At 51.7% G+C, this 27,782-nt stretch overlaps 2 protein-coding genes across 6 annotated transcripts; both read right to left on the bottom strand.

Moving 5' to 3' along the window:
* Positions 1-1,880: 1,880 nt before the first annotated feature.
* Positions 1,881-14,305, bottom strand: LOC122385068 (ATP-dependent RNA helicase me31b-like). The gene is made up of 6 exons (XM_043373057.1): positions 14,131-14,305; positions 13,241-13,602; positions 12,785-12,856; positions 11,999-12,127; positions 10,028-10,208; positions 1,881-3,714 (listed from the first exon to the last, which is right to left on the bottom strand). The coding sequence occupies exons 1-6, from the start codon at positions 14,303-14,305 to the stop codon at positions 3,422-3,424; spliced, it is 1,212 nt and encodes a 403-aa protein (XP_043228992.1). The 3' UTR covers positions 1,881-3,421.
* A 156-nt stretch (positions 14,306-14,461) lies between these two features.
* LOC122385074 (exocyst complex component 4-like) lies at positions 14,462-27,224 on the bottom strand. Of its 5 annotated transcripts, none has more exons than XR_006257146.1 (3): positions 27,064-27,224; positions 26,128-26,328; positions 14,462-14,489 (listed from the first exon to the last, which is right to left on the bottom strand). XR_006257146.1 is itself a non-coding variant. In XM_043373066.1 (3 exons), exons 2-3 carry the CDS (start codon positions 26,196-26,198, stop codon positions 17,320-17,322), a joined length of 2,892 nt encoding a protein of 963 aa, XP_043229001.1. In that variant the 5' UTR covers positions 26,199-26,328; positions 27,064-27,224; the 3' UTR covers positions 16,703-17,319. The 5 variants fall into 5 exon arrangements, 3 of the variants coding, with proteins under 3 accessions (XP_043229001.1, XP_043229002.1, XP_043229003.1); XR_006257145.1 differs by lacking the exon at positions 14,462-14,489 and adding an exon at positions 14,518-14,538; XM_043373066.1 differs by lacking the exon at positions 14,462-14,489 and adding an exon at positions 16,703-20,140.
* Between the last annotated feature and the right edge of the window lie 558 nt (positions 27,225-27,782).

Below are 27,782 nucleotides of genomic sequence, written 5' to 3'. Positions count from 1 at the left end.
GGAGGGGGGGGGGGGGCAAAAAATAGCCCCCCCCACCAGGTCGCGGGTTAACAATGAGCCAAATATTTTTCTAAAGAAATAAAAATTCAAAAAAATTTGGTCCCAAAGTCCAAAAAATACAAATGAAAGAAAACTCGATATGTCATATATCAAAAATAGCGTATTTTTCGAAATTTCAAAAATACATATTAATCTCTGTTTCATTGCAAGTTCAATGTTATATAACATTTGGCATTTGAATAATCCGTCTTAGAGTTACAGCCCGCCAAACTTAGCGCTGCAAAGCAAGATCCAAAAAATGTTATACACCATAACTCAAAAAATACTTATCTGATAAGCCTGAAATTGTTACAGGTGGATTCAGAGCCCCTGATTACCCCTGAGACCAATTCTCGTCAAATTCCGAGAGATGAGGGTGTCAAATTGGAAAAAAGTGGTACGATCTATCGTGGAATGCCCCATATAACCATTACCATCGGATTCGGCGTGAAAAATAAGCCATAAAACATGTGTCGCACGTCCATGTAGCAGAAAGTGAAAACCGTGACCTTTCGTGACCTGACCCAAGGCCCTATATACCAGGTAGGGTCGTCCGGCGATTCTACCTGATCGTGACGTCAGCTCGTCTGGGGGCGTCTATGCAAATGGGCGATTTTTGAAGCGCTGTAGAACAAACTCTGCTAAAGCTAGCACAAAACTCTGCCGTCCAAAGGCAAAACCGCATATGTCGGGTCAAGTCATGACCCGGCATATGCGTTTTTGCCTTTGGACGGCAGAACTAAGTGCATCATCGGAAAGCCGAGACATTTTTCTTCGAATTATCTAAGAAGCGTTTTTCACTAAACCCATTAGTTTTTCCAAAAATGCGTAAAAAAGCCCCCATGACTTCGCAGCCTCCCTTCCCCCGACCGCCACGCCGCCGCGATAGGGTAGTGGTTAGGATGCTTGCGCCCTAATCCAGAGATCGTGCGTTCGAATCTAAGCGCGGGTCGTACTTAAATCGAAATTGCAAGCAGAATATGTGTTTTTTTCTTGATAAATCACTTATATTACAGCTAACCGTTCATAAAACTATCGATAACAATTGACTGAAACCCAAAATATAGAGTACATTCTAATAAAACAAATTCAAATATGGCGGCCGTTGCGCCAGGCTCCGCCCCCGACTCCGCCCCTTCATGTGACGTCATCTGTGCACTTGGACACACAGGGAGATAGGGGACGACATGGGCCTGACCTGACCTTGACCCGTACTTAGTATGACCCCTATACGCACAGTCGCACATGGTACCTTCACTAGGTCTTTGCGGTCATTTTTGGTGAGTTTCGAGCAGCAGCTATCGATTCCGCTGTCCGTAAGCCTAATTATGCAAAACCCCAGAATTTGACCTTTGACCTGATCTTGACCCGAAAGCTGGCATCAATCTTAAAATCTTGAGAGTGCTTTGGGAAGGTCTCGTAGAGACCTTTCGAACGCCGACTCGCGGGGCTCGATACGACCATTGGTTCTCGAGATAACAGGGGGGGGGGTCGGATCCGATCCCCCCCAGGCTGTCGTGGGTACGGAAATAGCCCAGGCGGTGCCGGGTTAATCCCCGTTGTGAAGCTGGCCGAGACCCAGCCGGGCGCGGGGAATGATGGATACAGCCAGAGTGGAGCGATCGCACCCCACCCAAGGCACACAGGTGGCGCCGACCCCGTGCAGTCCGAATCTCGGGTGCAGTGACGGGACTCTGCCCGCCGATGGCTGCACTGTGACGGGAGCCCTCCCCTTCCACACGGCCGGGCCCTGCAGGAGCGGTGCGCCGACGCAGCTCTGCCGGGCCGCCAGGACGGGCAGTCCGGCAGTCCCACCGCGGAGCGCCGGCAACAGGACAGCCTGGAGGCGATTTCACTTTATTGGCCGCAACAAACGAGCACTACACAAGTCAGAAGAGAATACCACCCAGAGGGTCAGGAACCCAGACAACATGTTCAGGTCTCAGCACAACGATTTCCGCCTAAAACCGCAGACACGCCTCTTTTTCAAGTCCGTAGTTACATCCGGGAGAGCCGGCCGGGCTCTCCACTGACCCGTCCCCGTCCGCTGCCGGCGGCACACTACAATCACTTTATCACGGTTGGCCGAAACACGTCCCTGGTCGCAAACAGCCCCGGCCCGTCGGCCAAAGAGAGCTCGGCGGGTCCGTTTCGTTAGATACCGCACGGCCGTCCGGCAGGGACCCCTGAGCCCCACAGCAGCCAGACACCCGTCCCCCCTCCCGTTACAATTTGGAGGCGGTCGAGCCGCCGTCACTGGTGTCGCGTCCCGTCACTGGCCGAGAGGTGTTACACGCCCGCCCGATTTGGCCCCGGCCCGGCCCGGAGCGGACGCCGGACCGTCTTTGTACGCTGGAGCCGCCGCAGCTCCGACCTTGATCACAGCACTGAGGGCCTGCCGCGCGCGCTCCTGGTCCCTCGCCGCGCACCACTCGGTCACCACTGGCGGCAGACGCGCGCGCCGGCAGACGGCCGCGCGCGCGCGCACAACACACACACGCCACACCTCACACCGCACTCGCGGCACATACACATGTCGCACACTCGCGCCTCACTCACCAACTGACACCCGCGCCTCACTCACCAACTCACTCGCGTCCCATACGTCCCATACGTCTCACACTCGCGTCCCATACGTCTTACACTCGCGTCCCATAAGTCTCGCACCTGTGTCCCATATCACTTCTAAACTCGGACATGTCTGTTCATGTGGCCGCCAACAGAGCGCAGCTGGCGCCGTCCGAAACCGCACAGCCCCACCGGCCAGGGCGCCGCGCAATGAGCCAACAAAGAGCGCCCCTCACTTCTCAGAGAGCAACTGTTACAATGGTAGCCGGCTCCAAATGGGACGTCAACCACGCCAAATAACGCAAAATAATCGCTCTTCCGGTTAAAGGACGCAATGCTGCAATATAGTTACCGGCCAGGGACAGTGCCTTCTCAAATAACCACGGGAGCACTGGATGTGTACAGATAAGCTTAAATAATGAGTCGAGCGCCTCGTGGGAGCGCGCTCACGGTCACTCGCTGACCTGCTTCAGAGTCGCGCGGCTGCAAACACTTCCCTTGACAGACGTGACGGTTCGCGTGTTCCTTCTGACGCCGCCTGGCACCCGGAGGTGCGCCTCATAGTCTTCTGTATTGCGAGCGGCGACTCGCCACTAGGAGGGGGCGCCGCGGTAGCTGCGCCGGCCGATATGTTGCCCTGTCCGCGGCCGGGTCGAGCAGCGACGAATTTCGAGGGGAGACAGCGGAGAGTGAGATGGCTGGTGCCGGCCAATTCGCCGCGCGTCGGCGCAGTCTTATCGCTAGAAAAACGGAGTCAGAAACGGTTGTGGCCGGCGCCGGCGCGCCGCCTATGTACAGTGGGTGGTGGCGGCGCCTACTGGCGCGCCTGCGCCGCCTCCAGCTCCGGATCGGCCTCCTGGTGGCACTCGGCCACGTACAGGGCCGGGTCGATCACCTTGGGGATGGGCTTTATCTCGGTGCCGAGCTCACTCTCTATGCGGTGCAGGCTGAACCGGTCCTCGTAGGTGATGAGGTTGATGGCGATTCCCAGGTGGCCGAACCGACCCGAGCGGCCGATCCGGTGCAGGTACGTCTCCGCCATGCGCGGAAAGTCGAAGTTGATGACCACGTTGACCGCTTGAATGTCGATACCGCGCGTGAAGAGATCTGCCGGGGAGACGGGCCGGGTCAGCACGGAAGGCGGGCCAGGTCAGCACGGGAGGCGGGCCGGCTCAGCACGGGAGGCGGGCCGGCTCAGCACGGGAGGCGGGCCGGGTCAGCACGGGAGGCGGGCCGGGTCAGCACGGGACAACAGTCTGCTGACTGTGGCAGGCAGCCCAGTCGTAGACTTGTACACTATAGTAGTCGCATTCCGTCCACCGCAACTAGACGCTGTGTTATACTGAAGGTAGCAATGGCAATACAAAATAAAGGCCGGGAATAACATCACCATTAGAGGAAACTAGAATACCCTTGCGGTCAGGAACGATCAGGAACGAGTACTCGTTTGTTGGCTTGTTTATTTGGCTTTAGGAAACATCGGAGGGTGGCCAGGGAAATAGCGATAAAGTAGCCTTTGCACAATGATTCAGTGTGAAAGGTGCGGCTGGCCGACCGTGCAGTCAACGCAAGAAAACAAAACAACCCAACCCGACGAACTTTCAGGACACCCCTAGTTCTTGCCAATACAGCTTTCATGTACTGAGCCGACCGTTGGCTATCGGGAAGAATGGACAGAGCTCGGGGTGGCGAATGGCACGAAGCTGTCGGCGTGTCCCGCCGTCCCGCACACGTACCAGGACTGTCGGCGTGTCCCGCCGTCCCGCACACGTACCAGGACTGTCGGCGTGTCCCGCCGTCCCGCACACGTACCAGGACTGTCGGCGTGTCCCGCCGTCCCGCACACGTACCAGGACTGTCGGCGTGTCCCGCCGTCCCGCACACGTACCAGGACTGTCGGCGTGTCCCGCCGTCCCGCACACCGGTACCAGGACTGTCGGCGTGTCCCGCCGTCCCGCACACGTACCAGGACTGTCAGCGTGTCCCGCCGTCCCGCACACGTACCAGGACTGTCGGCGTGTCCCGCCGTCCCGCACACGTACCAGGACTGTCGGCGTGTCCCGCCGTCCCGCACACGTACCAGGACTGTCAGCGTGTCCCGCCGTTCCGCACACGTACCAGGACTGTCAGCGTGTCCCGCCGTCCCGCACACGTACCAGGACTGTCGGCGTGTCCCGCCGTCCCGCACACGTACAGGGACCCGCAGTTGCTTCTGTACACACTAGTAATTCAGCGTATTCTTTGCCTGTGACACCGTTGGAGGCGAATTGGGAAATGATTGTGTGCTTATTAAAACCACCATCTGAAGGGCTTTAAACTGATGTGCTGCTCTCCTAATTCAGTGAACTTTTTATGGCTATATCAGCAAAACATTGTTTTCAGCGCTTTTTCCTGCCCCATTCCTTCTGAAACCTGGAACCGCTTATTCCATTTACTCCTGCCATCTGACGATGGTCGTGCTGACTACTAGTTCCGGCGCTAGTTACTGCTCCAGTTTTGCACTCGGCACAAACTCAGGCGGCCGTGGCTCGACAGGGGAGGGTCGGACCGAGCCGACTGCCTGGGGCGCGGTTAGATCGGACGCCCTGCTGGGGAAGGGGACGGGGGTGAGGGGGAGGGGAGGAGGTGGTCACGTGGTCCGTCCAAGCTCGCAGACGGCCTGTCCTGCGCCCAGCCATGTTCCGTGATCCAAAATGGCACGAGAGCTGTGGAATGCTTGGAGGACACGCTTCGAAAGCGAACTTCAGCAGCACTAATTTACCATATTCTGTGAAGATAAATGAATATTATCTTAATGCAGAAAAAAATTGTATGCCTAAGCTGTATAGGCTGTATTTTTTTTAAAAGTTGTAAATAGGATTATTTTTAGGGACAATTATAGGTTTCGTATACACAGTGAATTGTGTTACATTGAGCCGTTTCGCTGTTATGGTTACTAACTGAAGAGTTATCCTTTTTTCTCACAGGGAATGACAATACAATAACAATACGAATAAAACCAGACGTTTTGCACAAAAAAGTGCCTCCGTCAGTGGCAAGAAATAAGTAATTAGGCATACATGTTTTCTTTCGCTAAAATCGATGAAGTAGTTATCTTATTTTTTTAAAGATATATTTTCAGCAGTCTTTTAAGCACATCACGGAAGCTTATAAACATTTGTGTATTCTATCGGCAACCCGGCTGGCCAGACCGAGACGGTGCCGCATATAGTTCTCATCGATGTTAAACCTATACACTTATTTTTCTCCACTGACGAAGGCACGTTGTTGTCCGAAACGTTTGGTTTTATTCGCATTGTTTTTATATTGTCATTGTCCGTGAGCAAAACATACTCTTATGGACTGGTCTCAGTTCATGTAGAAATTGTTGCATATTCATCAACACAGATAAAATGAATATTAGCCCTCACCACACATATAAGTAGAGGTAAGTAGACCGCGCCCCCTGTTTTTCACCAATATATCGCGGCAAAGCGAAGGATTGCGACGATTCTTTGGTGCCCTGGAGTTAATCAATTTTACAACTTCCCGGAAAATTAAATAGCCCTTATCATTTTTCCATCTTGTCTGAGAATTTTAAATCTCTGAACCAAATTACCTTTAACCTGTGATTATTTTTCTCAAGATCATGTCAGGCCAGAATAGCAATTGAAAGTCAGCGCACGTCTTCTGTGTGTTTCCATAGTCGTTTCGTGATTTAGCAACGTGACAACATGTGAAATATACTATCTAATGTTTGTTTGTCTCATTGATTGTTGTGGGTGCCAAGGTCACGTGAAACTCAGGTTAAGGTCATTTACTTGAAATGATTTCGGTTAACTTCCTTAAATTTACACCTTTTTACTGTGGTTTTTAGGAAGTGTTGGTTTGAAATTTAGCACTCATTTTAGCACTTGAAAACTAGGCATACTTAGGTATCAGTTACAGTGCCTATGCAATATGTTGCAAGGCTGTAAGTGCTGGTTAACATTCTATAATCTATGGATAGCCGGCAGAACGCCTAATGGGTGATCTGGCGTGACCCGTCCTACCCCAAATGCTTTGATACATCATCTTTGATCAAAGCAAGTGCAAATTCGGAGTCAGAAACAAGCCAAGTCCCAGCAAACTTCACTTGTAGAAATTCTAGCGGGACCCAATTTTCTGTGCTTTTGGGTTATTATCCTGATCTGGGAGGTCAACCAGTAACCTAGGATCTCAGCATTGACCAGGACATAAAAATAATTGGCTTTCTCTCGTCAGCGATGACCAGGACCCTCAAATCATCGGATTTCTCTCGTCACGAGCAGCTCGCTCTTTTTTATTTTTCAGCGAAGCTCTGGCTATTTTTATCAAGGGCCGAATGACTGAGGGTTTCTACGCCCCTCCGCTACATGTAAGACGCTGAAAAGACATGCCTAAGTGGGTGAGGGTTAAATATCGATTGGTTTTTAAGTGCCGAAGCACTTTAATTTACTTCGATAGCAGTTTTTAAGACCAACGAGCTCGAATACTATAACTTCTTGAACAATGTAAGCACCACATAAAATGAATCGTAAGAGAAGCGGCTCAAGATTAAGGAGCTATGAGACACTTAATAAAAAACGGCATAGATTAGAAACTACACCTAACTTGCACTGGTTTTTAAACCTTTTCGTTGCAGACTGGTAGATTAAATTTTAGGATTGATTTCAGCTGATGCTCAAATGGAGCCATTCATTCGTTAATTCATGCGACCATCCAATTCCATTCATAAAAGAAGCCAGTGACAAAATTGTTCATTTTAGCATCAGCATCATAAGTGTGAAATACAAACTCAATAAAAGCTTAATGATACGGCAAATTTGACATCTTTTATAATGAACAGACAAAAAACTTAAACAAATCAAAGTTGAGAGCCCCAAATAGGGGAGAGTGAGGTAAGATGAGCCAAGGGGCAAGTTTAGCCACCCCATGTTTCTCAGCTCCTATGGCGCTAATTGACTTGAGCTTCCATGTGCCGTTCGCTTACGATGCTGCAGTCTTTCACGTGAGACGGCAACGTTCTCACACTCAGCACCCGGTAACATGTGGTATCGCCCCTGATAACTAAGACATGTTTTGCCTTTGAAATGAGAAAATGAGATGGTTGTTATCTGCGGTGCATGGTTATTTTCCTTAGCGGGTGTCATTAATCGAAAATGGCCACGGGTGGGGCAAGATGAGCCATTTTCACCTGGGGAAAATGAGCCGGGTAAGCCATTGTTGTCTCCGCTGTCGAAAACCAAACTGAGCTGCGCTTGTTTCTGCTGAATAAAAATGGTAGGAAATTGTTTTTCTTTGTTGATTACACAAGTTGTAAGTGATTTGCAGATTATCTGAAGGATAAAATGATTTCTTCCGTGATAGAAAACTTGACGAGCTATTGGAAGGCTTAAAACAGTCACTTTTTGATGGAGGAAAAAAAACTTTGCCATAAGTATTCTATGCCATGGAGTAAATAAAAGAGCCCACTCTTCGCCGCGCCCGCGAAAAGAAAAGGTTCGCTTTTCTATCCATGCTCAACTTTCCCCACGACGTGTCTCAACTTACCCCGCCCATGGGGTAAGATGAGCAACGTGCAAGATGATTTTTGACGTAGCCTTTTCAGTACAAAAATAAGCGGTATGAAACATTTCTGGCCACCATTACATGCGCAAATCACCACTCTGTCCGTCCAACCCGTAAACGCAGAAAAATGATCAGTAAGTTAGCCTGTAGCTTATGAAAAACAAAAAGCGGCTCAACTTACCTCATTCTCCCCTACGTAACATAATTGAGGGCATTTTTTAGGCCATCACAGTATTTGTCAACAATTGTTGTTTGGGGGACTGGGGAGGGTGGTTACTGGCTCATAATCTGTCCCCCCCCCAAAAAAAAAAGAAAACGAAACCGATCATCCGCGAAAAGAACTATTGAGCTCGAACCAAGGTGACGAATCGATTTATAGGTATGCAGGATGACTAACGATGCCACTTTTTGACTTCTTGTGTCAAATAAATTCCATCATCTAGATAGCACGTCAACATTCTATTTGACATTTTGCAACAAACGTATACTATTTGGCGCGACTAGCCTCATAAATGATCTGAAACTAAAACCGTTTCTTCGCAATTAACTTGAACCACGTCATCCCAGCTTATGCACGACAAAAATAAAATAATGCTTCAGGATCACTGGCCTGAATTCCAATGCTTAAAGTTTACTCAAAACCGGTGTGGCTGAGGCACTCTTCGCTACATCTCGTGACGGCCACCATTGTGTTGCATTTTTCGGTAAGCTATAAGTTAATAAGGAAAGGATTGGTGAGTGGGATGAAAACAGCCCTCACCCTCCACCTTCAACTCCCTCCCTTCTTCAACATAAGTAACCGAAAGATCTGGCGATGGTTTATCCACCTCCTCTTCCGCCGCGCTGCGAGACCTCGATTCGTTCGGTATGTGGCTTCCTGAGCGGTCCTCCCCGGAGGCAAGGTGAAAGGTCATGGCCTGTATCAGAAATTTATACGTTGCTGAATATGTTTTTTAGTTCTTCCAAGGTCTTGGACACCGTTTTATCATATCGGATAAGCATTGCACGTTCTTGTCAATCAATACATCTAAAGAAAACTTGATCATAATCTTATACTGCGGCAATTGTAGTTCTGCTTACGGTTGCCTCTTTATGATACGGGCCACCACCACCTCCACTGCGCTGGAGCTCTGGCGCTCTACCCCTCCCCGCTACGGACCGGCCCTCGGGCTAGGTGTGTTAGTACTGAGCGCAAACCTGTAGTAGTCACGTGACTTTCATTCACGTAGCGGGAACGGAAGCTATAGGCGATACCAAGGACGGGCTCTGGGGAGGCAACCGGCGCGGGAAAATAGCACGATTGTAGTTTTGGAAGAATATCTGTTGCGGTAAGAGGAATTATACAAAACATACGTCCTAGGAGCAAACATGTGTTATTCCTCCATACTTTGCACTACATTTCCTTTCTCCAATGGCCAGCACTTAGCAAATAATAGCGCAATTCTAAATCGGTAATATATGTGTACAGTAGCAACTGCGGGTCCCTGTACCAGGACTGTCAGCGCTCTCATGTACCCGATCAGACGAGGCTGTCTAACGTACCAGAGCAGACTGCAGCCTAACGTACCGGAGCAGACTGCGGCCTAACGCACCGGAACAGACTGCAGCCTGACGTACTGGAATAGACTGCAAACTAACGAGCCGGAGCAGACTGCGGTCTACCGGAGCAGACTGCACGCCACTATAATGTACCGGAGCAGACTGCGGTCTACCGGAACAGACTGCAGTCTACCGGAACAGACTGCAGTCTACCGAAGCAGACTGCAGTCTACCGAAGCAGACTGCACGCCACTATAACGTACCGGAGCAGACTGCGGTCTACCGGAGCAGACTGCACGCCACTATGACGTACCGGAGCAGACGAGGTTGCGGCAGAGGCCGGCGCGGAAGTCGTGGAAGACCCGGTTGCGGTGCGACTGCTGCATGCGCGCGTGGATGTAGTAGCACGAGTAGCCCAGCTCGGTGATTTTCTTGGCCAGCAGCTCGACGCGCTGTGTGCTGTTGCAGAAGATGATGCTCTGGTTGATTTGAAGCTGAAACACAGAACGCCGACCGGTTAGTAATCACCTCCCAATTTCATTTACTGTAGGTAGCCGATAAGCGGGCACAGACACCATACCATCTATCCAATAACGTGTCGCTGAGTAAAATCAATTTTCACATTATCAGCAACACGCCTAGAAAGGCCAGCGCCAAACGAGTCGTTGTGAAGTGACCATCTATCATGCACCAACCATAAGTGGTGTCAATCAGAACTTGAATCTTCGGAATTCCGATTTTGTCCAATGTCAAATTCGGAATTTGGTTGTACAATGACAGCAGGCTTTGGACAACTTTAGGCAATCAATTGCTACACCTCAGCCTTTTTATGAAGTAATCGTATTGAACATTGGTTGGCGAATAGAAAGCTTTTGAGCTGGTAATAGTGCATTAAAAGCATATTAAATAACAGTATTAACCCTCGCCCGCACATGGGGGGGGGGGGGTGGTTGCCACCCCCCCCCCCAGGCAGTCTTTCTGCTCTGCACTCAACATTTTTAGAGCTAGAAGACTGATTTTTCGTATAGCTGCTCGTCTATCCTTTCTTGATGTCCACTGAAAATTTCAAGTTTCTGTGATTTTTGGTTTCGGAGATATGACCTTGTTTTTCAGGTCATGTCATGACCCAAATGGCCAATTCTCAACATCTTGCGTCTGCCATGGGCCTTGTGAGCTTTTGACACCCTGATTTCGGCCTTTTTTGCCAGTCTTACCTCCCACCTATCATGGAACATGTTGTTCGACGATGTACAGGGGTCAAGGTCAGGGTCAAGGTCAACCTAGGTCATCTAAGATAATTGCGTTTTAGGCAAGCTGAATTTACTTTTTGTGAAGTTTTTTGACTGCATTTTTGGTAAAAGCTTCTCAGATCATGATTTCATGTGATATGGACCCAAAAACAATCGGTGCACACATCAGTATACACACAGACACACACAGACATACAAACACATATAATTGACCTTGACCTAACTTGACCTGAAATGACCTCAGCAGCAAAATTCTGGTCGGATAGTGTGACAAAGAGGTTCTAGCTGGCTTGGCACCAGAAAACAGCATCGTCATCGGTATTTGATAAGCAGCGCACTTGATATCCAACGGTGACCCAAAACAGCAACATTTTTTAGTTTGACCTGACCTGGAAGGTCAATGACTGACCTGAGAAGGTAAAACTGGGTATCATTGGATTCGTCTCTTCCCAAAGAATCTTTTTGGTCTTTACTGCTAAGCTCTATCTCCAACAGGAACGAAATGGCGCGGGGGGGGGGGTGGCAACCACCCCCCCCCCCCCCATGTGCGTTCTAGGATGGGAAAATGGCATGTGCGGGCGAGGGTTAAGTTTTGACTATTGCGTAGGTTTCGGACATCTTTGGACAAATGGCTGGCTTGGACATTTTTGGACGAACAGTCGACGCAAGTATTGGACATTGGAAGGACATTGGACATACATTTTCTGAAACTGACACCTCACTACCAGTCATCTGTCAAGGCGCGATACAGTCGTCACCTGAGTCACTGCTATCTATCAGCCACCTCCGTCAGCCACCTCGGCCACAGAGCGAACACAGCGACACCGCCGAGTCGGTCCCACCCGGCCACACGATACACAGCGACACCGGCCCGCCGAGTCGGTGCCACCTCGGCCACACGGGCGAACACAGTCACCGCCCCCCCGCCGAGTCGGTGCCACCTCGGCCACCCGGGCGAACACAGCGACACCTAGTCGGCGCTACCCGAACCACCGAGGATAGCCCGGGAACGGACCGGGCGGCGGCCTCCCTACCTTGGAGAAGAGCGTGTTGAGGCAGTGCACCTTCTGCTTCTCCTGGACGAAGGCGTAGTACTGTGTGACACCCTTCAGCGTCAGCTCGTCCATCAGGTTGATCTCGTACGGCTCCCGCAGGTGTTTCCGCTGACGGGGGAGGTCGGGGGAGGTCAGACGGCGTCCCTCCGGCAGGTCAGGTCGGTCAGACGGCGTCCCCCCGGCAGGTCAGGTCGGTCCGAGGGCGTCCCCCGGGCAGGTCAAGTCGGTCCGACGGCGTCCCCCGGGCCCCGGGGGAGGTCAGAGTCCGTCAGACGGCGTTCCCCTGCTCCCCTTCCGTTATCCGGGAGGAGTATAGGCTCGGAGCGCGCAACCAATGTCACCCACCCCAATGTCCCTACAGCCCGCACGTAGTCGCCCTCGCACATACGGACAGTGGATCAGTACAGTCACGCGACGGCCGAGACCATCTCAGGGATATATTTCTGGATATGCACCGAGTGGACTAGAGCACCATTTCAGTCAGATGAGATAGCTTTGCCAGCGATCCGCCGTCATTCTGCCTGTTCTGGACTGGGACCGCCGTCGCCCCACAAATACATCGCAACACTCGGCGAACACCAGGTGGGTGGCCACTCAAAATTAATTGGCGACTGTGAGCGGGATGGTGGGGATTTAGACCCGTGCACTACTTACCATGAACTGTTCAGACTGTGAGCGGAAGGTGGGGGTTTGGACCCGTGCACTACTCACCATGAACTGTTCGACTGTGACCGGGAAGGTGGGGATTTAGACCCATGAACTCACCATGAACTGTTCGACTGTGAGCGGGAAGGTGGGGGTTTGGACCCGTGCACTACTTACCATGAACTGTTCAGACTGTGAGCGGAAGGTGGGGGTTTAGACCCGTGCACTACTCACCATGAACTGTTCGACTGTGAGCGGGAAGGTGGGGGTTTGGACCCGTGCACTACTCACCATGAACTGTTCGACTGTGAGCGGGAAGGTGGGGGTTTGGACCCGTGCACTACTCACCATGAACTGTTCGACTGTGAGCGGGAAGGTGGGGGTTTGGACCCGTGCACTACTCACTATGAACTGTTCGACTGTGAGCGGGAAGGTGGGGGTTTGGACCCGTGCACTACTCACTATGAACTGTTCGACTGTGAGCGGGAAGGTGGGGGTTTGGACCCGTGCACTACTCACTATGAACTGTTCGACTGTGAGCGGGAAGGTGGGGGTTTGGACCCGTGCACTACTCACCATGAACTGTTCGACTGTGAGCGGGAAGGTGGCCGAGAAGAGCAGCACCTGCCGCGACGCCGGCAGGAACGAGATCAGACGGTCCAGCATGCCCTTAAAGTCCTGCGAGAGCAGCTTGTCCGCCTCGTCGAGCACGAGCGTCTTGCAGTGGTCCATCTTGCACACCTGCTTCTCCATCAGGTCCAGGATGCGGCCCGGCGTGGCCACGATCATGTGCACCTTCTGGTAGATGCGCATGATGTCGTCCTTGAGCACTGTGCCGCCCGTGGTTACCATCACCTTGGTGCCCACGTGTTTGGCCAGCTCGATGCATATCTGACTAGTCTGCAGAGCCAGCTCGCGGGTTGGCACCATGATTAACGCTGCCGAACAGAGCACCGGTCAGCAGCGGCGCGACACCGGCCGGGGGCGGCGGCCGGGACCGGGGCGAGCGGGACACTCAGCAAGTGGTCCGCAGAGCGATACTGGGCGGCCGGGACCGGGGCGAGTGGGACACTCAGCAAGTGGTTCGCAGAGCGATACTGGGCGGCCGGGACCGGGGCGAGCGGGACACTCAGCGAGTGGTCCGCAGAGCAGAGCGATAGGTACTAGGCGGCCGGGACCGGGGCGAGCAGGACACTCAGCGAGTGGTCCGCAGAGCGATACTGGGCGCCACAATAGTACCTACACGGAACTCCAAACATTAACAGACACCTAACAAACTGATGGAGAAATGTGAAACGACGATTCTTACTTCCTAATGCACTTAATCTTCCTACACCACTGCTGTTGATGCAAATAGAGACTAAAAATAGAATAGTTGTACTACGGCCCCTTCCCCTCCCCCCCCCCCACACACAGACTAACCCAGCGTAACGAACGACTGGGCGCCGCCCTGCAGCGCCACCTACCCTGGATGGCGTCGATTTTCGGGTCCACCTGGCTGAGCACGGGGATGCAGTAGGCGCCCGTTTTGCCCGTGCCGTTCTTGGCCCGCGCGATCACGTCTCGGCCGCTGAGTGCCTGCGGGATGCTCGCCTCCTGGATCGGCGACGGCTTCTCCCAGCCCTTCTCGAAGATACCCATCAGCAGTTCGCGCGACAGACAAAAGTCCTCGAACTCGTTGCCCTTGGTGGCGGTGACGTCGCTGGTTCTCACCCGCCGGTCCCGCTCCGGCAGGTTCAGCTGCGCCTTCCATCCGCCGTCCGCCTCCTTACCCCTGCGGGCAGACAGACAGAGTCAGAGGACGGCCCACTCCGCCTCCTTACCCCTGCGGGCAGACACAGTGTCAGAGGCCGGCCCACTGCGCCTCCTTACCCCTGCGCAGATAGTGTCAGAAATTGTATCCTTTTATCCCCATGCCCACTTGTGAGGTCGGCACCCATGCCCTTTCGTGAGGCACATGTAACATGGTCGAAAGAAGTCATTCGAGGGCCAATTAATTTCAGTTGTGTGACACGCAGCAATGGCCGACAAAATGCACGCTTTTCATTATTAACCCTCGCCCTGGCAGGGCATTTTCATAACACGGCCTGACAGGGGGGGGGGGGGTTGATGCGACCCCCCCTTCGCGATTGGCTCCTATGGCACCTACATAGAAACACCAAATTTGGTAGGTAGGTGGGCCCCCTGGAGTTCTCGCCCCTGTGCAAATTTGGTTGCTCTAGGTCAATATTTAGGGGGGTTTTGGGGGGTATAAATGTAAAAATTTCGCTAAAAACAGGTCAAAAGTTTTTCGCTTATAGCTTTTGATCTAATTAAGATAGAGAAAAAAGAAAGGCATCAGTGAACTCAGCACGTCAAGGCGCGTCGAATGATATAGTTGTTTGCTTGCTTGAGTGTGCTTAAAGTTTTTCTTAATTTTTAAGTAAACTTTAAATAATAAGTTCAAGTTAAGCAAATTGCATCATATCGCATATAATTTGATTCGGCTGATCAACAGGAACACAATGACACCATTTTTAAGCTCTAGCGTCATTATGTGCCAAGTGATTGGCAAAAACGTCATTTGACCTCAGTTGACCTCATTTGACCTGACCCATGGATAAGTACACCAAACAAAGAAGCACCAAGTGACCTGCTGTTAATTACTATGGTTTCAAAGCACAAAAGTGATGAAACAAAGCGAATATCTCCAGTATTTTCCGAATTTAGTATTTTCCCATAGGCTAACATTACGACGTAATGACCTCTAACTGACCTCAGGTCATTGACCTCAAAAAACCCGAACTATATGTTATACAACTCGGTAAACTTAGCATATCCTGAAAGTTTGAAGGAAATCGGTCCAAAACTGTGGTTTGGACAGGTGCAAAAAGAAAATTGAAATTTGACCATGACCTTGTACCGGTTTTTCTGACCTGGTGACCTGACCCACGGTCACCCGGACCTGAAATTTTCAGGTCATATGTAAAAAGGTTGCCCCATAGGCTGTGCCAAATTGCGCCGCCGTTTTTACGCTATCTTCGAAAAACCTTAGGGGGGGGGGTTGCATCAACCCCCGCCCCTGCCAGGGCGAGGGTTAAAGGATCCCACCTTTAACATGGGGTTTGAGTTGAGATAGCCAAGTTTGCGGCGAGGTTCAGAAACCACTATCTATCTAGGTTGCAACCCCCGCGGCCTCTTGGTGTTGAAGAAATTCGTTCCCTTCATTTGAAAATGGGCCTTGCGCAAGGTCCTATCTTCAACATGGAGCGACCGTTAGTGTGACGTCACCTCGTTTAGTCATTCTGATTTAAATGGGTTTGTTCGTTGAAAAATCACTTAAAACTTGGTCTGAACTTTGTTGTGGTGCCTACAGAGTAAAAAGAATCAGCTTTATGACAGTAATGTGGCCTGGGGCAGGAGGTAATTTTGGACTGTGACGTCACATATTTGAAAGTTTGTGTTTGGAATATGGGAAGCCTAAGATGTTTAATGAAAAATAAATGCCAGAACCGTGTTCCTGGTCATCCAATCTATAAAGTCGTGCACAATTTAACTGGTTTTAACAACATTTTAGAAGGTGGGATAGTTCCTTTAACGGATACAATCACTCGATCGTCTAAACCGAGTACACGGCTACGGCTGCCACAGACCGCTGATTGAGCCGCGCCTTGCGGAGAGCAGAGAGCAGGCCGATAGCGCCCCCCCCCCCCCCCTCAACTCCAACTCCCTCCCCGGCGCGGCGGGTGGAGCCCAGGCCAATACCAGCTAATCGCAACTCAAGATGTAGTCCGTCCCATGTGCATGTTGCAAAACGCCAGGTGGGCGTAGCGGAATGCTGGTCCGCTACTCCGTGTTCACAGACAACCTGTTTGGTTGCAGAGTTGCGGAGTAGCGGAAACTACTCCCCAATCAGAAGTAGTGAGTAGCGGAGTCACATTTTTATAGTTCGAAAAGCAGATTGCGGCAGAGAAAAGATAACTTCTATATTATCGGAGGCTGTTCAAGAGTACCCGTGGAGCAGCTGGCTAGAAAGTCAACAGTTGAATACAGATTTGCTGCACATATCCAAGGTTTATTCCGGCAAGCAGTTCAAACCGAGGTTTAAACAGACATCGAATGCATACAAAAGCAGCGGTGAAGTAAATGTTACACGGTATTTAGTATTACACAGAATACCTTATGTAACTTATCAAGACACCAAAACTTCCAGGACGTGTTTTCTCAACTCGGTGACGCAGTGAGAAAGCAATGTTGGCCACCCTTCATCCCGGCTAGCAACAAACGGCTTATAAAAAAAACTAATGTGCAACCGAAACTCATCAAAGCTGTTCGCCGCATCCCCCAATACATGATCAGTCTGCAATCGCTGGCGGCTGGAATAACAATAAATATTCGGTACAGGTGCGATATGCGTGTATATGTGGGCAGGTAGCTTCGGCTACATGAATGGAAACCCATAAAAATGCCGGATTACGAACTCCCGAATTATAAGCGATAGGCTGCTAGGATAGGAAGTCATTAAAGCTTACCACTACCGTCTGTGTTTCCACCAAATAATCTAGCGAAAAGGTATGCCAGCGTTGAGCGGAAAATACTGATTCGGTCGCCGCTGGGCAGCGTCCGTCTCGGTCGCAGTCTCCGCAGACAGTTCGGCTGTCTCTCGGCTCCGCGCCCTACTCGTGCGGGTAGCCGTGCGCGCCGGCTGCCAGCGCGCCCGACATCACGTCCGAGAGCCGCTCGAGGGTGCGGTGCAGCCTCATGGCCGGCGCGCCCGGCTGGCTGCGGTGCAGCAGCTCCAGCACGGCCGCGTACTCGGCCTCCGTGAAGGCGGCGCCGCGCTCGCGCACCGCCGCCAGCACCTCGTCGCTGTCCTTGAGCAGGAGCTCGTAGTAGGCGCGCGCCTGGTCCAGCGCCACCTCGCGCGCCATCGTCAGGCTCGTCATGCTCTGCTGCAGACTCAGCACGTCGCGCACCATCTTCTTGACGCCGTTCTCGTTGACGCGCTGGATGTGCGGCAGGTCGGCGATCAGCAGGTTCGACACCAGCGGCGCCAGGCCCTCGAAGATGTAGCGCAGTTTGCGCTTGCGCAGCGCCGTCTGCAGCACGTCCATGATGGAGGAGAGGTCGCGGTTCAGCCGACTCACCTCCGGGTCCGGCTCAGAGCTGTCCAGGTTGGGCGCGAACTGGCCCTGGCGCGTCAAAGGCAGCAGGTGGAAGAAGCAGTGGACGCGCACCTCCAGGTGCAGCACGAGCAGGCCACTGTCGGCCAGCTCCTCCAGGTCGCGGCCGAGCTGCGTCAGCGTCTGCGCAGACGACTCGGGCACGGCGCCGGACTCGGAGAGGTCGGCCGCCATGTTCTGCACGTAGCCGCCCAGCCACTCCAGGCTCTCGTGCAGCCAGGCTAGCTGGCGCAGCAGCTGCACGTCCGCGATCACCTCGCCTGGCCCGATGTCGCCGTCACCCAGGTTGCCGGAGAGGATCTCGGTCTCGCGCCGGTTGCGCTCGCGCACCTCTTCTGGTGACTCCTCCACGGATAGGTCTTCGGCACCGGCGGCGGCCGCCGCCGCCGCGCCGCCCTGCTTCTGGTTCAGCCAGTTGGGCAGCTCGCGCAGGAAGCGGCTGATGTCCTCGTCGTGCGCCCACTGGGCAGAGACGACGGCGCGTCCGTGCTCTGCCTGGGTGAGGCCGCGGTACTGCTGGCCGCACGCCTCCTTGTACTGCACCAGCACGCCGCAGATGATGGACAGGAAGTGGTTGCAGTAGTCGGGCAGCGACGTCATCAAGGTGCGCAGCGAGGCCACGAAGCGGCGCACCTGGACGGCCGACTGCAGCAGCGGCTTGGCGGCGCCCAGTGCCACCAGCTCGGCCGGCTCCTGGACCGTCTTCCAGCCGTCCATGCGCGTCTCGGCGAGCAGGGCGCCCTCGGCGCGCAGCTGGCCCAGCAGCTCCTCGCTGATGTAGTCGTTGATGAAGCTGTGCAGCGGACAGTGCGAGGTCTGGCCCAGCTTCTCCTCGATCTCGGCCGCCAGCCGCATCAGCGGCGGGTAGAGCAGCGTGATGTTGAGCGGGTCGGCCGGCACCAGGCGGCGCCGCTCGCCCGGAGACGCCAGCAGCGCCGCGCCCTCGCCGCGCTGCCGCGACAGACGCGCCTTCTCCTGCAGGTACGCGCCCATGTTCAGACTCGTCGACGACGCGTCAAAATTGAACAGCTGCCGCGTGCGGACGCGGGGCGGCCGTTTGCGCATAAAGTGGCTGGAGAGCTCGGCGGCAGTCTCTGTGCGCGGCGTCAGAGGCGTGTCGGCGGCGGCCGCGCCGCCCGCGCTCGGCACATCCAGGTACTCGGATGTAACCAACTTCAGCACGTCCTGGATGCGCGCCCAGACGTCGTCCATGCTGTACAGCGCAATGGTGTCCAGGCCGCGGGAGGCGGCTGAGCGCCGGAACGCCACCAGTACCCGCTCGTGAGTGGCGGCCACGGCGCGGAACTGGTCGGCCACGGCGTCCACCAGCTGAGAGAGCAGCGCCTGGCCGTCGGCCGGCTGCACCAGCGCCGGCCCGATGGCGGGCGCCACCACCTGCACCGACCGCTGCTCCTGCAGCGTGCGCGACGTGCGGGCCACCACCGACAGCAGCTCAGACTCCATGCGCGACAGCACCGCCTCCACCGTGTCGGGCAGCTTCTGCAGCCGCGTCAGGCACTCGACCAGCACGGCCGGGTGGCTGGCGCCGTCGCCGCCGTCCAGCGCCTCCAGCTCCTCCTCGCCGCCGGCCGGGCCGCCCAGCAGGCCGGAGATGTCCACCAGCGGACGGCGCTCGCGCTCCCGCGCCGACGAGCGGCCAGAGCTGCGCTGCTCGTCGCCGCGCTCGGAGCCGGCGCGGCCCGAGCAGCGTCCGCTGCCGTGCCGCTGCAGCGCCGCCAGCGCCGGCTGCGTGCTCTGCTCGTACAGGTGTCGCTGCAGCTCGTCGGCCAGCCGCTCGTGCAGTTCGTCGGCCAGCGCCTCTAGCTCGGCGCGGACCTCCTGCAGCGCCTGCACCCCGACCAGCTGGCCGTCCAGCAGCGCCAGACCGTCCGTCAGACGGCGCGTGGCCCGGTAAAACTCGCGCCGCTGCATGTGCGACGACACGGCGTCGGGCAGCCCGCGCAGCTCCTCCACCTTCTCCAGCAGCGACAACATGTGCTTGTGCTCGACGCCCTCCTGCCAGAGCTTCTTCAGCTCGTCGCGTTTGCAGTGCAGCAGCATCTTGCAGTTGACCAGGTTCTCGCGCACGGTACGCATCCGGGTCCGCGTGGCCGAGATGCGTCCGGAGACGTTCTCGTAGAGCTGCATGGCGCGCCGGAGCTCGGCCTCGTGGTGCGACACCAGCTCCTGCAGCTGCTGCTCGCTGCGCTGGTACTTGTGCTTCAGCGCGCCCAGCCGCTCGCGGAACTCGTCCGGGTGCGTCAGCGACAGGTGGTCCAGCTCTCGCAGCAGCGTCTGGCCGCGCTGCGTCGTTCTGCAACACGGGAGCGGGCCAGCGTCACTGCTTGCCTCGGCCGCGCACCGACCCGCTCCCGTGTCACCGGCCGCCGGCCGCCGGCCGACGCGCCGCGCCGCCGATGCTGCCCGGGCGCTGTTTCACGGCCCCACGCTACAGTACGCTGCAGCGCGCTGCTGTATTGGTGCGGCGTTCGGAATTCAGCTCGACCCTTTAGCATTGCGAGCTTCCAAATTTGTTTGTTTCCATGGAAACCCAACGCGCCGCTACGCGCAGCGCGCTGCAGCGCAATGCCGTGAAACACTAACCAGTTATCACTCAGCAATGCCAAACGACAAGGTACAGCGACAACTGAAAACCATCGTAACGTTACTGGTGACATGTAATTTCAGAGCAATTGGGAAACCAAAACCAAACTGACAGCAGATATCAAAAACCTTGGTTGAAATGTAAAAACGAGCAGTAGGTATTGTTCAGGGAGGGCATATTCGAATAGATGCCACAGTCGAGAAACATCATCCATCTATAAAATGTTTCAAACTGCTATGGTCGCTGGACTACTGAGGCATCCGTCCACCACCCCTACATGAGTCGGGGCATTACGAGCGATGACTGGCCGTCGCGTCCCGGGCCAGCCGCCCGGTGTGCTGACGTCACGCGACCCTGAATTGGAGCGCCGCCGGCGGCAGTCCGCTACCGGCCTCGTACCCAGCGAGGGGGTAACCCGGACACAGTCACTCATATTCGGAGCACAGTTCCCCCACATGAGCCGCCGAGCTATCAGATCGCTGATGCTCTACTACCAGCCATAAAAATTGCTGTTTAGTTTGCGGTTGATGGTTTTATATGGTACAACGTTTCTTTGAGTATGATTGTAATCAATAAAAATGGTAAAATTGACCTTATGCTCATAATATCAGATAAATTAATTGAAAAAAGGTCCAGAATATATTTCCGAACTTGGTTCTTCTTCGGTGGAATAAAAAAAAAAACAAGTTCGGAAATATATTCTGGACCTTTTTTCCATTAATTTATCTGATATGAGTTAGGTTAGGCAGTTGCGCAGATACCAGGCAGCCAAAAAAGCAGTTGCGATAATACCAGGCAGCCAATTTTTCTTGAGCGTCTCTTTCGCGTGATTGGTGCAGCCTGTGGCCTGTGGGCGACTGTAAGGTTTAACCCTCGCCCATGTAGGGGGGGGGGGTTGGTGCAACCCCCCCCCTGAGGTTTTTCTTAGCTACACGCCGAACCGTTTCAGATAGCCTGCTCAAATTTTCAGTACCCTTTGGGGCATCCTTTGCGCAACTTTTGGTATTTTTTTTCAAGGTCATGTCAGGTCACGGAGTTATGACGTCATAAAGGGAACAACCTCCGGCCAGATTTACTTGTTTGTTTGTTAATTGGGGCTTTAGGGCGCGCCGACTACTTAGGTCATTTTGCGCCTATGGCCAGATTTACGCTAATATAAAATGAAGATTGCTTCACATTTGTATAAATGCCGACTGACCTGACACACTGATGGGTTGTTTTAGAATCACAACTGGCTGATTTGACATTGGCACAATGTCCGTTGACCTTTTGAAGGTTACTAAAGGTCAAGGTAAGGTCAGTGACCTCGGTTGACCTGTAATGACTTCTTGCACTTTTATGCCTTTTCGGGGTATTATGATGCCCTGAATGCGAATTTGCTATCCATTTTAGGCATCGTCGGTTGTTTCTTGTAGTTCATTTTGGGTCAGGGTCAGGTCAGTGACGTCACACGCCTGACGTGACCCAATGCACAAATGACCTTGTAGACTTCCGATGCTCCCAACGCATCATTTTTAGAGTTATGACATCGAAACACACACCAAACGATAGACAATTGATCAAGGATCACGATAGTGAAGGTTTCAAGTCGATATCTCTTACCGTTTTTCCGCAATCGGCGCGGAAATCTGAAAAAGTTAGATTTTTCCGAAAATTTGACCTTTACCGGTCATAAGTAGGTCAAATGTTGACCTAGGACCAAAAAATATACCCCCAATCGCGAGATCTCGTTGAGAGCAATCCGTTGGTCTTTTCCGCTAAGCTCTACGACGCTCCGTTTTCAAACGCCAGGGGGGTCGCACCAACCCCCCCCCCCCTGCATGGGCGAAGGTGGCAAAACACCGTTTACGGGCGAGGGTTAACCCGCGCCGGGCCAGGGGGTGTTTGAACCCCCCCCCCCCCCCCAACTGCGGTTTTTCGCGGATATCTAAAAAACGGCGCCGCTTTTTTGGCAAACCTGTTCGTGCATCTTTTCCGCACATGTTGTGAAAATTTCAGACCCATGTCGATTAAGGTCAGGTCACCAGGTCACACCGAGTGACCTTAACTAAAAAAAAAAATAAGAATGCTCATCATAGCTACCCCGACTGAACGATTGCCTTGAAACTTGCAGCGATTGATAAGAGTAACATTATCTATAAAATGTATATCTCAGAATTTTGATATCGGCGACCTAAGGTCAGGTCAATTTTGCGGCCTCTGCTTTATTATAAGTCAATGGGAGAAAATTGAAAAGCGTCTGTTTTGCACGAAAGCCATTCTAGACACTCTCAAACATCGAGACGCAGGTAAAATTGACACACTGAACCGGAAAATGGCAACTGTGACCCCTCGTTATGTCATCGAGGTCATCTCAGGTCACGAAAAGAATCTAACAGTTTTTCGTTAATAACTTCTGATAGCGGCATGCCAGAGCGATGAAAACGCCTTCGATGTGTTCGGCTCGACGTTGCGGATCGACTGATATGCAACATAACCTTTTCCGGTCAGGTCATGACCTTGACCCGAGGTCAATTTTTCAAGTTGAATTTTCATGGTCAACTTATAGTTCATTCGACGCGTCTTGACGAGAGGAACACGATGCTGGCAAAAGTAATGTCATGACTCTTTTGAGTCAAAAGTTTGCCGAAAAACACTTCGTAAAAACGGTTATTTTTGGAGTTTTTGCCCTCTGGAGGCAAAATCGTTAACCTGAGGTCAAATCTGAGAACATGTTTTCGAAAGCGCGTCAAAAGAGCTATCGAATGCGCTTTTCCGCGGCGCTGTAGCTCTATCGGTTCCCGAGATAGCCGTTGGCAGTTTCCAAAATGTTGAAATAGCCAACATTTTACCTTTGGTGACCTCTGGTGACCTGACCTTTGACCTGACCCAGAAAATGATCGAAGCGTTTTCGTCCTTATTTTGGACGTTCTTTCGACTGCCGCTTACCGCGTGTCGCTTCGTGGCCCAGGAGCCGAGTTAGAAGGGGTGGAGGTGTTCAGACCCCCCCCCCCCCAGCCCGGCGCGGAAGTCTCGGAGCACCGGCCCGGTTTGGAATTTCTTTTTGGTCACAATGTGTTAAAGCTATTTACGGGAGGGTACTGAAAGTTTGGTGATGTTCGGCGCAGCGGTTCTGGAGCTACATCAAAAAACTAAAGGGGGCAAAAAATGCCCCCCCCCCCCCCCACTGCATGGAAGGTTAGATCATCGATATCAAAATTCAGAGATATACAAATTATAGCTTCCTCATTACATGGCCTCATTACATCCTGTGACTTTCAAAGGCCTCCATCATCTACTGTAGCTCTGACACCGTGACAAAGCTGCAAAAAAGTGATTTGAGGTTGGGTCATTCGAAGTGACCTGGATGACCTTGAATTTGAAATGTAGGAGGTTCAAATTTGCACACCAAGTGTTAAATAGATGAGGGAAAAGTCATGCGAACTTTCGTTGCGCCGCGGTTTTCGCGTTATTCACGAAAAACCTCAGCTCTCATAAACAGCATGTACATTTTGATTCAACAACAGCAAATATATTCAATTTACATCCTCCAGATCTAAAAAAAAGCACTGAAACAGCTTGTTTATTACTTTATAATATATTAGCTTGAGGAAAATAATCACATCCATTGAGTCATCTTACAGTCTTACTGCTCAATGCATCCATCACCTTTGAAAGGTAAGGTGTCATGCAGGTATTAAGTAAGCACTAAGTAGGTGTTGATTACCTAGATATTAAGCTAGGCCGATTGGATCAGGTGGCACTTAATCACCTTGATCCTATAACCTTTAATTCAGCCATCAGGCACAAATAACTTTTGAGCTTGAGCTGGTATTATGCAGGCCTTGGGTCACATGTTTGGTAAGATGTGGTTGTTTCTTTTTGCAGGAAGTTCAAAATTGAAATGGCATGTCTTTGACAACTGTGGCATATAGTTCAATGTTTCATTGAGATAGGACCTTAAAGGACCAAAAAGTTCATGCAAGACCACCTAAGAAGCTCAGTAATCAAATGCAAATCAAATCCTGAACAAACCCAAAAGGTATATGGGACCGAGACCAGAACTCTGTTACCAATTGAAAAATTGTCTGCCATTGTTTCCTGTATCAATTCAAGCATCTCACAATATTCACCATCCAAACTGAACAATAACCATTAAATTGAAAACATGGGCATTAGGCTAACTGAATCACTTTTCAGTAGGTAGGTAGTAATAACTGGTAAAGCAGGCGTCTCACTTGTTTTATGCAACCAAGAGACGCACAGTAGGTTAGGTTGTAGGTTTAAGGTGGTAGGTTTTAGGTAGGTAGTAGGTTTTGGAAAGGTGAAGTCAGGCTTGGTTAGGTTTGGTTTGGTCTGGTTTGATTAGAAAGTAGCTCAGGGTATAGCACCTCTCCTTGGTTGCAAAATTAAGTGTGATACCTGCTTTAAGACTACCCGCTTTTCGTTTTTGCTTATGCCTAGCAAATTTTGGGGGTGACTTTTGGCATATATATCTGGAGCCAATGGTTTCTTTTGGTTGTTTGTTTGTTTATTGGAGCTTCACCTCGCGTTTGATGTCTCTCGGACGACGAAGATTCGGTATTAGTATACGTGAGGTCCGAGTGGCGAACCGATTATGAAAAGCACACTGTACGATGTATTTTGACCTCCTGATTTCATATCTGATAGTTATTTATTCTGGAACCAAGTATCAAAGCAACTATGGAATACTTACAATTACCGCAAACCGCTACCGCACTCCACGCTAGCGCAATGTGCCGGACGGCGATTACTTACGCAAAGCTGGCCAAGGTCGAGTAAATCAAGGATGATATATATAACAGTTGCTATTCAACTGTGAATAATGACGTCATAATATTTCTCGCGGCGAAGCAGCGCAGTGCCGAAGGCAATGCCTTAGGAGAGATTACAGGCAAGAGTAAATCAAATATTTTTAGGTTAAGTGGTTATGTATCTGGCTTCAGGCCGAAGGCCTGAAGCCTGATGCATGACCACTTAACCTAAAAATATTTGATTTACTCTTGCCTGCAATCTATTCCTGCAAATAACTTTTTCCTTATCTCCGGTAGGCAAACATCAGTAGGTTAGGTTAGGTTAGGTTAGGTTAGGCTAGGTTAGGTTAGGTTAGGTTAGGTTCTTGTTTTTTGTTATTATTACGTCACTTTCATAACACCATTTGTATCGTTTTCTTTTTCCCCACCCAAAAACCCCGGTTCCCAAAATTTCCCCTGAAATGGCAGCAATCTAAATATGGCAGCGCTAGAAACGCCCACGCTTTCATTCGTCGCGTGGTTTTTTGCCGCCGGGTGGTATTGTGGTGTAGTAATGGGTTGGTGCGATTGGTGATTTGGTGTTTTTTCCACGTCTCCAGGACATGTAAGCATCATTTTTGGATTCAGGATGTCAAATAATGTAAGAATGTGAAAACTTTATCTTTTAACAGGCACTCGGACCTAATGTATACTTTTACCGAAGATTCTAAGTCGTCCAGCAAACCACGTTCCATAACTGCAGCCGAGCCCCCGCTAACCTTGAACGGGATTGGCCGGACGGCGCAGAACCATCATCCGAAAGACATTGAGCGCAGGGTTACGGTGCGTCGACTGATCAGGTCATTTTGCATCTTTTCTTTTGGTTGTACTGGCCTCAGAGTAAGACAATTTCAAAGCTTGCAGGATCATCTCAAGCATGTGTAGGTATTGGTAGGTACTTACTTTAAACTTGACATGGAGCTGGAGCTCATGTTGTGGTTCATTGCAGCTGGGCTTGGCCGCACATCAGTCATCTTACTTCACACCAGAATGCTTGCAAAACCTTACAGCATCAATGCCTGGCGTGTATTCTGATTCAGGCTTAATTTCTCAACAAAGCAGATGTTCGTTCTGCGCCGATAACGGTCACCGGAAAACTCCTCTCTGGAAAAGAAAAGGGTGTCAAAAGCAATTCATCCACTTGCTTGGGTACACAGGGCTACTTGTAAACGCTTCAAGCGATGCTTAGTAATATTTCGCAATTACCTTTTACTTTTCGCCGCTTACTTTCTAGCATCAAATTCCGGCAAACAACCGGCGGCAGCCCCTCGTTTCACAACTGGAACAACTGGCAAAGATTATTCCAAACAATCATAGTATACTTAAATATTGTTGAACTAGCAATTATTATTGGACTCACTTATATTCAAAAGATACAACGTAAGGGTGTATGAACAGAGCAAAAAACATTTATGATGAATAAAAATGTGCATTTAAAACAAAAAGGCGCAAATTTCAGAATCTCACTACTAGTTGTCTTGGTAGGAAAGAAGTGTGCTAGTACAAAACTATAAAAATGGCCGACGGAACAACAGAGGTTGGGCCGTGGACCGAGCCGCGTTTACTGATAGCTTGCGGGTAACTAGACCATCAAACGAATTGAGTTTACGATGCACCTTCCTTACATTATTACCAAAGTTGCCCCCAAACAAGAATCATGATTTTTATAAGCGGCATCTTGCGTAGTACCTTTAGAGACGCAACCACTAAATAGGTGTCACAATACTAAACAGCTTTAGATTGATCATAATTCATATTGTAGTTACAGGCGTAATGAAATAATGTCTTATTCTTATGCACGACCAACAAAACGTTCCCTGATTAAAACATTTGACTCACCTTAACAAACTAACTTCCCCCGCCACTACTCGATTCTCAACTAAACCAGCCTCTCCGTTCTGTTGGCCGGCGGTCAATGTGGACCGGCCAGTCAGAAACATCACGTGACCCAATGGTGCCTGCGGCAGTCTGCGGATCAGCGGCCAACGGGCCTGCATACCTCAAAGGGGCAAACTCCACCGACCAAGCAAAGCACAGCTCCGCGCTGGTGACGCGAGAGGGGGGGGGAGGGGGTGGTAACTGCGCGCCATTTCCACTCGTGCCACGTCGGGTTTGGCAAACGTGCTCTTTTTAAACATAAAGCTGCAATGATCCGTGGGCCAAATGGCCTCCTTCAGATGTGATTTGCCTAAAAGCTGATAGCCGATAGGCTTCCACGCAGGAGTGCCCCTGGGCCCATACGCAAACGTGAAATACTAGAAAACGACTCATCAGACCACAACATTGAAATCGAGAAAAGGCACGTCACTACTTCACAGCAAACAGTTGATAGGAAAGGGGTTTCTTGATGAATCCCGGGCACATTTATTGAATTAGGCTAGGTGCATCTCTACAGCGACCCGAGGGATTCGGGAGCTCCCAGGAGCCAGGAGGGCGCGCGCTATTGTGTGCATTGTGCACCCACAGCGGACCCCGGAGCAGTGTTTGCCAGGCAGTGGGCACAGCACGGGACACAACCGCCATCGGGTGCCGGCCGACTCGGCTATGGTATGATTGGC

Source organism: Amphibalanus amphitrite, unplaced genomic scaffold (assembly GCF_019059575.1).
Source record: "Amphibalanus amphitrite isolate SeventyFive unplaced genomic scaffold, NRLGWU_Aamphi_draft 000207F_arrow, whole genome shotgun sequence".
In the NCBI taxonomy this organism is placed as follows: Eukaryota; Metazoa; Arthropoda; class Thecostraca; order Balanomorpha; family Balanidae; genus Amphibalanus; species Amphibalanus amphitrite.
Note: the sequence above shows the minus strand (reverse complement) of the source record. Positions and strands in the feature narration are given on the sequence as shown.